The sequence below is a fragment of the Salvelinus fontinalis genome, chromosome 17 (assembly GCF_029448725.1).
Source record: "Salvelinus fontinalis isolate EN_2023a chromosome 17, ASM2944872v1, whole genome shotgun sequence".
NCBI lineage: Eukaryota > Metazoa > Chordata > Actinopteri > Salmoniformes > Salmonidae > Salvelinus > Salvelinus fontinalis.
Genome location: NC_074681.1, coordinates 14,413,276 through 14,426,352, shown reverse-complemented (window position 1 = coordinate 14,426,352; position 13,077 = coordinate 14,413,276). Strand labels below are relative to the sequence as shown.

General features: G+C 43.0%; 1 protein-coding gene across 3 annotated transcripts in view; it reads right to left on the bottom strand.

Annotated features, from left to right (window-relative positions):
- LOC129813751 (arf-GAP with GTPase, ANK repeat and PH domain-containing protein 3-like) overlaps positions 1-13,077 on the bottom strand; it is a gene marked incomplete at its 3' end in the record, with an annotated part of 150,233 nt that overhangs the window by 27,541 nt on the left and 109,615 nt on the right. For all 3 annotated transcript variants that reach the window (XM_055866247.1, XM_055866245.1, XM_055866246.1), the window contains 2 exon segments: positions 3,341-3,428; positions 5,182-5,240. In XM_055866247.1, the coding sequence (XP_055722222.1) occupies positions 3,341-3,428; positions 5,182-5,240 (147 nt within the window).

The following is a 13,077-nucleotide window of genomic DNA, read 5'->3' as shown; positions in this document are numbered from 1 at the left end:
CAAAAAATTAAGAGTAGAGCTGAATGGTATGGACCAAACACAAAACACTACTCTCCTTAGAAGCGAGGTAGCCTCTTTCAGTCTACAGAGTAGCTATAGTTTCTATCTGGGCTAAACAACATTCTAGGAATGAGACTAAAAGGAGACCCTTTGCCACCTGTTAATGATGGGAGATGAAGAGGTATGCTGTATCACAGAAACAATGCAGTGATCTGTATAAAATGCAATAAGAAGAAACAACATGTTTCCTTAATTAACCAAAATCATCACTCAGCTTTTAGCTTTCCAGCATTTTTGTCATTGATTTCTCTAGGCCTAATTAAGCAGTAAGGATTGTTTCTTTCCCTTGGTGAAGCAGCATCATTATGCCAGGAACTCATTATGTGCTTCATATCTCTTGTCCCTCCTCCCTATAATTATACAAAACCAGACACTACAAACCCTCCAAACCCCCTCAAAGATTGTCATTTAACCCCAGCTATGACAACATCTTTGTGGGTTTCGGAGAGCCTTCGCTTCTGAGCTCAGCAGGGCCGAACTCATTAAGGATTCCACCTGATAATCAAAATTGAGAATTGTCCGGTTGTGATTCTGTGAAGTCACAGTGGAAGGCTTTGGAACAGACCCCTGTAGAAATAAATATACCTTCTCACTGAGCTATGCCCTCTCGTTCAGTGCATCAGCACTTCAGAGCTCCCAAAGCAGAAACTGTTTATGTTCATGGCAGCAACTGCAATCCCCTTTCACTCTGAAATGAAGGGTTTTAGTAGGATTTGGTGCTTTAAGCCCAGGTTTTAGTTTTACCTTGATGTGTTGGAAATTAGCATTCTAACACAGCAGCCCTCTTTCTTGCATGGGAGATGCTTTGCTCTAGCTGTCATTGTCTGGATAAATGGATAAAATGGATAAAAAGCCAATTATCTCAGAGCACATCCTTTGGCTTGAGATAAATCTGACACTGCGTCGACTGATACAAAACAATAACAACAACAGAAACCACACCTGGCTTCAAAGACTAGCTGTTAATGATGATAAGCGAAGATAATGCAGGTTTCTCTTTATATACTATGTGGAACACACTCAACCTAACTGCTAATTATGAATTGAATTTGTATACAGCCTACGGTCACTATCAAGTATCTATCTCCAGCTAGAATAACTTAAACCCAAATACACACTGCTAACTTATCATTCAGGCAGAGGAGGCTGGTGGGAAGAACTACAGGAGGATGGGCTCATTGTGATGGCTGGAATGGAAACAATGGAATGGTACCAAACACATCTAACACATGGAAACAACATGTTTGACTCTGTTCCATTGATTCCATTCGAGCCATTCCAATTAGCCCATCCTCCTATAACTCCTCTTTCCAGCCTCCACTGCATTCCATGTGGTATTTCAAAAGGTTTTGAACAGCCAATAATCTGGTAACATATTAAAATAACTTTATATGTCTTTATAGTGCATTCAGAAAGTATTCAGACCCCTTACATTTTTCCACACTTTGTTACGTTACAGCCGTATTCCAAAATGGATTAAATAATACTATATTTCTTATCAATCTACAAACAATACCCCATAATGACAACGCGAAAACAAGTTTTCAGAAACTTTAGCAAATGTATAAAATAAAAGCAGAAATACCTTATTTACATAAGTATTCAGACCGTTTGCTATGAGACTAGAAATTGAGCTCAGGTGCATCCTGTTTCCATTGATCATCCTTGAGATGTTTCCACAAGTTGATTTGAGTCTACCTGTGGTAAATTCAATTGATTGGACATGATTTGGAAAGGCACACACCTGTCTTTATAAGGTCCCACAGTTGACAGTACATGCCTGAGCAAAAACCAAGACATGAGGTCAAAAGGAATTGTCCGTAGAGCTCCAAGACAGGATTGTGTCGAGGCACAGATCTGGGGAAGGGTACCAAAACATTTCTGCTGCATTGAAGGTCCGCAAGAACACAGTGGCCTCTATCATTCATAAATGGAAGAAGTTTGGAACCACCAAGACTCTTCCTAGATCTGGCCGCCTGGCCAAACTGAGCAATAGGGGCAGAAAGGCCTTGGTCAGGGAGGTGACCAAGAACCCAATGGTCACTCTGACAGAGCTCCAGAGTAATTTTGTGGAGATGGGAGAACCTTCCAGAAAAACAACCATCACTGCAGCACTCCACCAAACAGGCCTTTATGGTAGAGTGACCAGACGGAAGCCACTCCTCAGTAAAAGGCACATGTGGCAGACCACTTGGAGTTTGCCAAAAGGCACCTAGAGAACTCAGAACATGAGAAACAAGATTCTCTGGTCTGATGAAACCAAGATTGAACTCTTTGGCCTGAATGCCAAGCGTTAAGTCTGGAGGAAACCTGGCACCATCTCTATGGTGAAGTATGGTGGTGGCAGCATCATGCTGTGGGGATGTTTTTCAGCTTCAGGGACTGGGAGACTAGTCAGGATCGAGGGAAAGATGAACGGAACAAAGTACAGTGAGATCCTTGATGAAAACCTGCTCCAGAGAGATCAGGACCTCGGACTGGGCCGAAGGTTCACCTTCCAATTGGACAACGACCATAAGCACACTGCCAAGACAATGCAGGAGTGGCTTTGGGACAAGTGTCTGAATGTCCTTGAGTGGCCCAGCTAGAGCCCGGACTTGAACCCGATCAAACATCTCTGGAGAGACCTGAAAATAGTTGTGCAGCGACGCTTCCCATCCATCCTGACAGATCTTGAGAGGATCTGCCAAGAAGAATGGGGGAAACTCCCCAAATACAGGTGTGCCAAGCTTGTAACGTCATACCCAAGAAGACTCGAGGCTGTAAACACTGCCAAAGGTGCTTCAACAAAGTACTGAGTAAAGGGTCTGAATACTTATGTAAATGTATTATTTAAGTTTTTTTATTTGTAAGACATTTGTCAGATTTCGTAAAAAACATATTTTGCTTTGTCATTATGGGGTATTGTGTGTAGATTGATGAGGGGAAGAAAAACAATTGAATCAATTTTAGAATAAGGTTGTAACGTAACAAAATGTGGAAAAAGTCCAGGGGTCTGAATACTTTCTGAATGCACTGTAAATGCGTATAAATGTTCAGAAATACTTAGAATCCTTTTTACATTATTATAAATATCTCAAATTACATTTACATGTATGATGCAGCAGGGCCAGTAGATGGAGTAGATTAGCAAGATACCATCAGAGTTAGAAGGGATGTGTTCATGTTTTGACTGACAAGACCCTCCCAGAGTCCACAACCTTTTAGCTCTGTACAACGTGTGACACCTCTCTCCTCCCTCAGGTTTTTTTCCTAAACAGCAGCAAGCTCTGTCTCTTACCTTCAGGAGATTCCTCCTGCACATATGTGCCTGTCAGGTACCGGTGGACCAAGGCCGACTTCCCACTCGACAGATTACCCACAATACCCTGCAGAAACAACAAGACAACAGTCTAGTCAAGGACATCATATATATGTTGTTGAGATGGTTACACAGCCAACCAATGTCATAGCCCACAGCCAATGAACTTTCTTCTTGTAAAGGCAAGGTGGCAAAACAATAGTTCTGTAAGATGTTGCAGAGACAAATCACCAACTAACGCTAGAGCCCACAGTCTATGGACTTTCTCATGGACAGATGATGCTTGTGGGATAAAAAAAAGGTGGTCACGGGCAAGGGAACAGTTCAGAACGTTCAGAACGTCCAGGCCCAGGCTCCAGCCCTGACTGCTGACCGCCCCCAGGGGGAGCCTGACAGTGGGTGAGCTGTGGCTGGGCTGCTCCCAGGCTGGGGTGGCTGCTGATAATGCCAGTGTGTCTGGGGGAGAACACGCCCTACTCAACCCTTACAATCCACCTTCACCACCCTCTTCTTTAGATCATTAGTGGGTGGTAAAGTCAGGTATGGTTTTAATTATAGGGAACTGTCAGAGAGATGTGTGTGTACAGGATCTTTAAGAGCCTAGATGATGCTACCTCTCCTCTCCATCATTACACTTACGATCTACATAAGGAGAAAGTTGGCTTTGGAGAGGACAAGGAGTAGTAGTCTATCACCACAGAATAATAACAAGCTAGGAGCTACTCAGAACAGAAGCTAACTACAAAAGGAACAGAGTTTATGTTAGAAATGTAAAGCTTTGTAAGCTGCTGGGTTGTAGGCCCATCATTAAGGCTGCTGTATGAGCATAGTTCAGGCAGATGAAAGCAGAGCGGCCACAGTGTGTGTAAATCCCAATTCAGCCTTTTTTAAGGATCAGTCTACGGTTCATTATCAAGGTCCAGCAGGGTTAAATGAGAAGACAGTACTATACAGTATCAGCTCATCTCCTCATGAGTGCAATTGCCAATTGTTGGAATGTTAACATCTGCCCGTGCTTTTGGGGACCATAATATATGAATGAACTACTTCTGTCCAATACTGTCATATAGAACTGTGGAAGAAATGGAAGCTATCCGTCCCTTCTCTGACAGTCCTCGACTCTTCCCTGCTGAATCCAGCGTCAGTTCACTAAACCCCTGAAATGTCTGGAGGAGTTTTCCAATTAACACCTAACACTACATAAAAGACAATGAGCTCTATCAAAATATCCTTGGTTAGAAAGCATGTTCTCCATAAAAGTGTCCCTCTGAGAGAACATCATTTTCTGTTGGATTCCCAATAGGATTACACCAATATGCTTTTCATAAAAGACCAAAATACTATGAATACTTCAGTATTTAACAACAGAATGTTGGAATGGAATGTGTCTTTGTGGTAATATCCCTATTGATGATGTGCGTGAAGCACTCCCTTCTTCCTGTGAGGACGTGTGTGTGTGCGTGCGTGCGTGCGTGCAAGCAGTTGTGCCAGCGGGTGGATCAGACCCAGGACCTGTCACACGTCTAGCCCAAAACTGTCACTCATCTATCTGTCCTGCTGCAAGCCACTCCGTGCTACGTGTCACCATGCCAACTTATCTCATTAAAAATCACCCACACTCTCGCTTGGTGCCAGGGAATATTCCAGCCAATTTTTGCACTCTACTCTCTCTCTCTCTGTCATGCAGAATGAGAGGAAATGTTTTTGAAATGCATAGAGCATGGCCTGGCATTGACATTTAAATCAATCCTCTTGCAGTGCCAATGCCAGAAGAATAATATGGCCTAAAGTTATGATGAATAATCATGAATACTACTCACCACTTTGAGCTCTGGCACTGATCGACTCAATGTCCACTCCTGGCTATTGACGAAAGAGTCTGGAAGAGAAAAAAAAACAAGAGAATAAACACCATTAAGCTGAGGTCGGGAAAGGTTAAAGCAGTACGTTGATTCCTTGCCACGGTCTGTCTCATAGCTTAAAGGGAGGGAGTGCAATCATGGTTTCAAGTCATCTCTGACTATGCAAACATTCACACACATTCACACACATTGCACATCTACCTCATTTTTACCATTATGTCACCTGTGCAACTACAGATGACAAAACTCTAGATCCCCATTATACCACACACAGAAATGCATACAAGCCCTCCCTTACCATCCCTTTGGCAAATCAGACCATAACTCTATCCTCCTGCTTCCTGCTTATGAGCAAAAACTCAAACAGGAAGTACCAGTGACACGCTCAACACAGAAGTGGTCTGATGAAGCGGATGCTAAGCTACAGGACTTTTTCATTAGCACAGATTGGAATATATTCCAGGATTCATCTGATAACATTGAGGAGTTTACCACATCAGTCACCAGCTTCATTACTAAGTGCATCAACAACGTTGTCCCCACAATGACCGTACGTACATACCACAACCAGAAGCCATGGACTACAGGCAACATCCGCACTGAGCTAAAGGCTGGAGCTGCTGCTTTCAAGGAGCAGGACCCTAATTCAGACACTTATAAGAAATCTAGCTACGACCTATGACGGTCCATCAAATAGGCAAAGGTTCAATACAGGACTAAGATCGAAACCTACTACACCGGCACTGACACTCGAAGGATGTAGCAGGGCTTGCAAACTATCATAGACTACAAAGGGAAACCCAGCCACGAGCTGCCCAGTGATGCGAGCCTAGCAGACAAAATAAATGCCTCGCCTCGAGTAAAGCGAAACTGAACCATGCATGAGAGCACCAGCTGTTACGGATGACTGTGTGATCTTGCTTTCCATAACCGATGTGAGTAAGACCTTTCTAGAGGTTAAGATTCACAAGGCCGCGGAGCCAGACGGAACACACAACGAGGATTCAGAGCAACAGCACCACTTTACCTCAGGAGGCTGAAGAAATGTTGGCTTGGTCCCGAAGACCCTCACAAATTTCTCCAGATGCACCATTGAGAGCATCCTGTCCGGCTGTATCGCCGCACTGTCTGCAACCGCAGGGGTATCCAGAGGTTGGTGTGGTCAGCCCTACGTATCACCAGGGGCACAATGCCTGCACCCCTGGACATCTACTGTACAGCACCCGGTGTCACAGGAAGAGCAAGAAGATCACCTGGTGTTACAGGAAGGACCTCCGCCACCCGAGCCATGACCTGTTCACCCATCTACCATTTAGAAGGAGGGGACAGTACAGGTACATCAAAGCTGGGACTGAGAGACTGAAAAACAGCTTCCGTCTCCAGGCCATCAGTAAGTTAAATAGTCACCACTAGCTGGCCTCTGCCCAGTACCCTACCCTGAACTTAGTCACTGTTACTAGCCGGCTACAATCTCTGCACCTAAGAGATTTCTGCCCTATGTACAGTTGAAGTTGAATGTTTACATACACTTAGGTTGGAGTCATTAAAACACGTTTTTCAACCACTCCACAAATTTCTTGTTAAAAAACTATAGTTTTGGCAAGTCTGTTAGGACATCTACTTTGTGCATGACACACGTAATTTTTCCAACAATTGTTTACAGACAGATTATTTCACTTATAATTCACTGTATCACAATTCCAGTGGATCAGAAGTTTACGTACACTAAGTTGACGGTGCCTTTAAACAGCTTGGAAAATTCCAGAAAATTATGTCATGGCTTTAGAAACTTATGATAGGCTAATTGACATAATTATTGTCAATTGGAGGTGTACCTGTGGATGTATTTCAAGGCTTACCTTCAAACTCAGTGCCTCTTTGCTTAACATCATGGAAAAATCAAAAGAAATCAGCCAAGACCTCAGAAAAAAAAAATGTAGACCTCCACAAGTCTGGTTCATCCTTGGGAGCAATTTCCAAACGCCTGAAGGTACCACGTTCATCTGTATAAACAATAATACGCAAGTATAAACACCATGGGACCACGCAGCCGTCATACCGCTCAGGAAAGAGATGTGTTCTGTCTCCTAGAGATGAACATACTTTGGTGCGAAAAGTGCAAATCAATCCCAGAACAACAGCAAAGGACCTTGTGAAGATGCTGGAGGAAACAGGTACAAAAGTATCTATAGCCACAGTAAAACGAGTCCTATTTCGACATAACCTGAAAGGCCGCTCAGCAAGGCAGAAGCCACTGCTTCAAAACCGCCATAACAAAAGCCAGACTACAGTTTGCAACTGCACATGGGTACAAAGATCGTACTTTTTGAAGAAATTTCCTCTGGTCTGATGAAACAAAAATAGAATTGTTTGGCCATAATGACCATCGTTATGTTTGGAGGAAAAAGGGGGAGGCTTGCAAGCCGAAAAACACCATCCCAACCGTGAAGCACGAGGGTGGCAGCATCATGTTGTGGGGGTGCTTTGCTGCAGGAGGGTCTGGTGCACTTCACAAAATAGATGGCATCATGAGGTAGGAAAGTTATGTGGATATATTGAAGCAACATCTCAAGACAATAGTCAGGAAGTTAAAGCTTGGTCGCAGATAGGTCTTCCAAATGGACAATGACCCCAAGCAAACTTCCAAAGTTGTGGCGAATTGGCTTAAGGACAACAAATTCAAGGTATTGGAGTGGCCATCACAAAGCCCTGACCTCAATCCTATAGAAAATCTGTGGACAGAACTGAAAAGGCGTGTGCGAGCAAGGAAGCCTACAAACCTGACTCAGTTACACCAGCTCTGTCAGGTGGAATGGGACAAAATTCACCCAACTTATTGTGGGAAGCTTGTGGAAGGCTACCCGAAACGTTTGACCCAAGTTAAACAATTTAAAGGCAACGCTACCAAATACTAATTGAGTGTATGTAAACTTCTGACCCACTGGGAATGTGATGAAAGAAATAAAAGCTGAAATAAATCATTCTCTCTACTATTATTCTGACATTACACACTCTTAAAATAAAGTGGTGATCCTAACTGACCTAAGACAGGGAATTTGTACTTGGATTAAATGTCAGGAATTGTGAAAAACGGAGTTTAAATGTATTTGGCTAAGATGTATGTAAACTTCCGACTTCAACTGTACATATATTCTATTTTTGGGACTTGTGTGTATTGTTTTGTATTGCTCAGTATTACTGAACTGTTAGAGCTAGAAACATAAGCATTTCGCTGCACCTACGATAACCTCTGCAAAATATGTGTACGCGATCACAATAGTCCACAAGAACGCCAAGGTAAGCTCCCTAAATGGCTACCGCCCTGTAGCACTCACATCTATAGCCAATAAATGCTTTGAAAGGCTGGTCATAGCGCACATCAACACCATCATCCCAGACACCCTGGACCCACTCCAATTTCCATTCCACTCCAACAGATCCACAGATGAATCAATCTCTATTGCACTCCACAATGCCCTCACCCACTTGGACAAAAGGAATACTTCTTTAAGAATGCTGTGAAGTCCCTTCCAGGCTCAGGACCCTGGGACTGAACACCTCCCTCTGCAACTGGATTCTGTGCTTCCTGATGGGACGACCCTAGGCGGTGAGGGTAGGCAACAACACATCCGCCACGCTGACCATCAACACACGGGCCCCTCAGGGTTGTGTGCTTAGTTTCCTCCTGTACTCCCTTGTTCACCCAGGACTATGTGGCCACGCACAACTCCAACACCATCATCAAGTTTGCTGACGACACAATGATGGTAGGACTGATCATAGATGATGATGAGGCAGCCTATAGGGAGGTCAGATACCTGGCAGTGTGGTGCCAGGACAACAACCTCTCCCTCAAGGTCAGCAAGACAAAGGAGCTGATCGTGGACTACAGGAGATGGGGCTGTAGTGGAGCTCATTGAGAGATTCAAGTTCTTCTGTGTCCACATCACGAAAGAATTTAACATGGTCGACACACACCCACACAGTGCCTCCTCCCCCTCAAGAGGCTGAAAAGGTTTGGCATGGGCCCTCAGATCCTCAAAAAGTTATTCAGCTGCACCATTGAGAACATCTTGACTGACTGCATCACCGCTTGGTACGGCAACTGCAAGACACCCGACCGCAAGGCGCTACAGAGGGTGGTGAGTAAGGCCCAGTACATCCAGGACCTCTATACCAGGTGATATCAGAGGAAGACAAGCGGTACCAGCGCACAAAGTCTGGAACCAACAAGACCCTGAACAGTTTCAACCCTTAAGCCATAAGACTGCTAAACAAGGCTGCTAAATAGCTAATCAAATGGCTACCCGGACTACCTGTATTGACCCTCTTTTTGTATTGACCCAAAACTCTTGCACTGACTATGCACACGCACTGGACTCTATCCACACACTCACATATACATACACTTTTTTATGCACAAAACAATTTAAGCAACAGTGATCTTAATCCCAAAGGGGATTTAACGTCTCTGCTGTAATCTAGAAGCTTGATCTTGACATCTAGCCACTTACAGTGCATTCGGAAAGTATTCAGACCCATTGACTTTTTCAACATTTTGTTACCTTACAGCCTTATTCTAAAATTGTTTAAATTGTTATTTTTCCTCATCAATCTACACACAATACCCATAATGACAAAGCAAAAACAGGTAGATTTATTTTTTGCTAAATAAAAACAGAAATACCTTATTTACATAAGTAATCAGACCCTTTGCTATGAGACTCAAAATTGAGCTCAGATGCATCCTGTTTACATTGATCATCCTTGAGATGTTTCTGCAACTTGATTGGAGTCCACCTGTGGTAAATTCAATTGATTGGAAAATATTTGGAAAGGCACACACCTGTCTATATAAGGTCCCAGAGTTGGCAGCCCACTTGGAGTTTGCCAAAAGGCACCTAGAGGACTCAGACCATGAGAAACAAGATTCTCTGGTCTGATGAAACCAAGATTGAACTCTTTGGCCTGAATGCCAAGCGTCAAGTCTGGAGGAAACCTGGCACCATCCCTATGGTGAAGCATGGTGGTGGCAGCATCATGCTGTAGGGATGTTTTTCAGTAGCAGGGACTGGGAGACTAGTCAGGGTCGAGGGAAAGATGATTGGAACAAAGTACAGAGAGATCCTTGATGAAAACCTGCTCCAGAGCGCTCAGGACCACAGAATGGGGCGAAGTTTCACCTTCCAGCAGGGCAATGACACTAAGCACACAGCCAAGACAATGCAGGAGTGGCTTCGGGACAAGTCTCTGAATGTCCTTGAGTGGCACAGCCAGAGTCCGGACTTGAACATTATCTCTGGAGAGACCTGCAAAAAGCTGTGCAGCTACGCTACCCATTTAACCTGACTGATCTTGAGAGGATCTGCAGAGAAGGGGAGAAATTCCCCAAATACTGGTGTGCCAAGCTTGTAGCGTCATACCCAAAAAGACTCGCTGTATTGTAATTCATATCGCTGGTATTCGAATGACCCTGGTGATGAGTTCTAAACTTGAAATATTGTTCATTATCAGGTATCCTATTGAATGCCATAGTCTAGTGTGTACACCAGAAGTTAATGGTTATCTGTAGGGGGAATGTATTGAGTAAAGGAAGGGCAATCACTAGGGCTAGGCGGTATACCTTATTTTACTATATACCGGTATTGATGCATGGACTGGTTTGGGTTTTTTACTCTACCTTATAAAACGGTATTTAAAAGTTTTTGGTTTGTTAAATGTGATACGCTGTGTGTAACGTCCATTTTTATAGTTTACTCCTCTACTTGAGTCATCCCTCTCTGCTCTCTCTCAAACTCCACAAAGACCTAGTCCCACCCCCCGTCACTCAAGGAGGGCATGTGTTGTTGCTTGACCACGAGATAATTTCGTTCAGTCTGCATGGTCAATGCAGCACATGCAACAATGTTGTTTCCAATTTAATCTTAATATAAATCCACAAGCGTTCTATAATTTCAATATCAGTTTGTGTGTCTTACATCTGCAAACAGCTAACGTTAGTTTGTATTTTCTTGGCAAGTTAGGCTAAATCGTGATAGCCACTAATGCTAATCGCAAATGTAGCCAGCTAATACCGCCTGGTACCAGTGCAGGTGGAGGTCTAAATCAGCATGTTGTTTGTGCAACAGTATCTTCTACATCAAAGAGGAATAGGCAAAGCATGAATATGTTGGCTATATGAATAAAGATGTAATGTAACCAAAGATTATAGAGTCCCCTAGGAAACACGGAACATCACTTTGGTTACTACCCTGTCACAATAACTCATCCATGGCATTTTCATTTGTTGTCATGTCAAGCACTGTATTCAAAGTGCCCACTATTATTTATATTCTAACTAAATAATGATAATAAACATTATATTTGCATGATTCCAAAAGTTCACCCAAGTGTTTTGATCTAAATCGCAATTGCAACATTTGGTAAAAAATAAAGCCTAGTATTTTTGCCCACATCGTGGCAGTGTGGAAAGACACTCAAATGAGTGCAGGAAATGCAAAACTTCATGGAAATGCAGGAAATTATTTTCGGTTGAAGTAGAATTGAACAGTATTAAACAATCCGAATGGAGAAAGACCCTTTGAAATAATTTAGAATATATGTGTTGCCACCCTAGGGTCACCGACTACTCATAAAGCAAATGTAGAACTTTTATTAATGAAAAACATAACACACCATCGAATACCATCCAAATTTTGAAAAATACCATATGATATGATATTTTGGCCATATCACCCAGCCCTAGCAATCACATGTGGCAGGCACAGACAATGGTGGAGAGATGTGGTTTAGTGAGGAAGGGGCTCGAGGTCAGGTCAGATTAAGGGAGAAGGAACAGTTTATGGCACACATCACCTAATTTCCTGCCTAGCAATAAAGATGTAATGTTTAGAGAGAAGTTGGACGTCATCCAAATTGGGGTATATATTAGTGATGCACCGATATGACATTTTTGGCCGATACCGATATCCTATATTTTCCTTGCCAAAAAACAACATCGATAACCAATATTTAACATTTTAGCAGCCTTTTAAGCATTCTATTACAGTTAAATAGTTAACACACAGCGGTCTAAGGTACTGCAGCGATCTAAGGCACTGCATCTCAGTGCAAGAGGCGTCACTACAGTCTCTGGTTCGAATCCAGGCTGTATCACATCCGGCCGTGATTGGGAGTCCCATAGTGCGGCGCACAATTGGCCCAGCGTCGTCCAGGCCGTCATTGTAAATTAGAATTTGTTCTTAACTTACGCACACACACACCACACCAAAAAGTTACTTTGTTGGCATTCACGTATGTTCGCATTACCAGCAAAACATAATCAAAACCTATGTCTTTCAATACTCGCTATGCTAACTATATAACTAGGTGTCATCATCTAAAATAACCCTAATTTATAAAACAGTTCTTATTTGATTAATGGCGGGTGGACCCATCTATGTGAAGCTAGCCACAAGAAGGATTAGCCACAATAGTGGACTTTGCGGCTAGCCTTCAAAAGAAAAGTACGGCATAATTATACTATTTGTATTCATTTGCATCACTGTCAATGACATACTTTTATTTTGAAGGCAAGCCGCAAATTCCACTATTGCGCCTAATCCTTATTGTGGCTAGCTTCACAACACATAACTCAGCCCGGTGGAGCCTCACTAGCCAGATGAAGCTAGCTGGCTGCTTATAACGTTAGCTTAGGGCAACTGGGTTAAGTAGCTGGCTAGCTATTTATTTTCATGAACTGAAGTTCAATTTCAATTAGCGAACAACAAGTAGCAACCTAGCTAATACTTATTCACAAGGATTCCTAAAACATTGCTAAGAAAAATGAAAATGACTGCAGTTTCTACTGGTCAT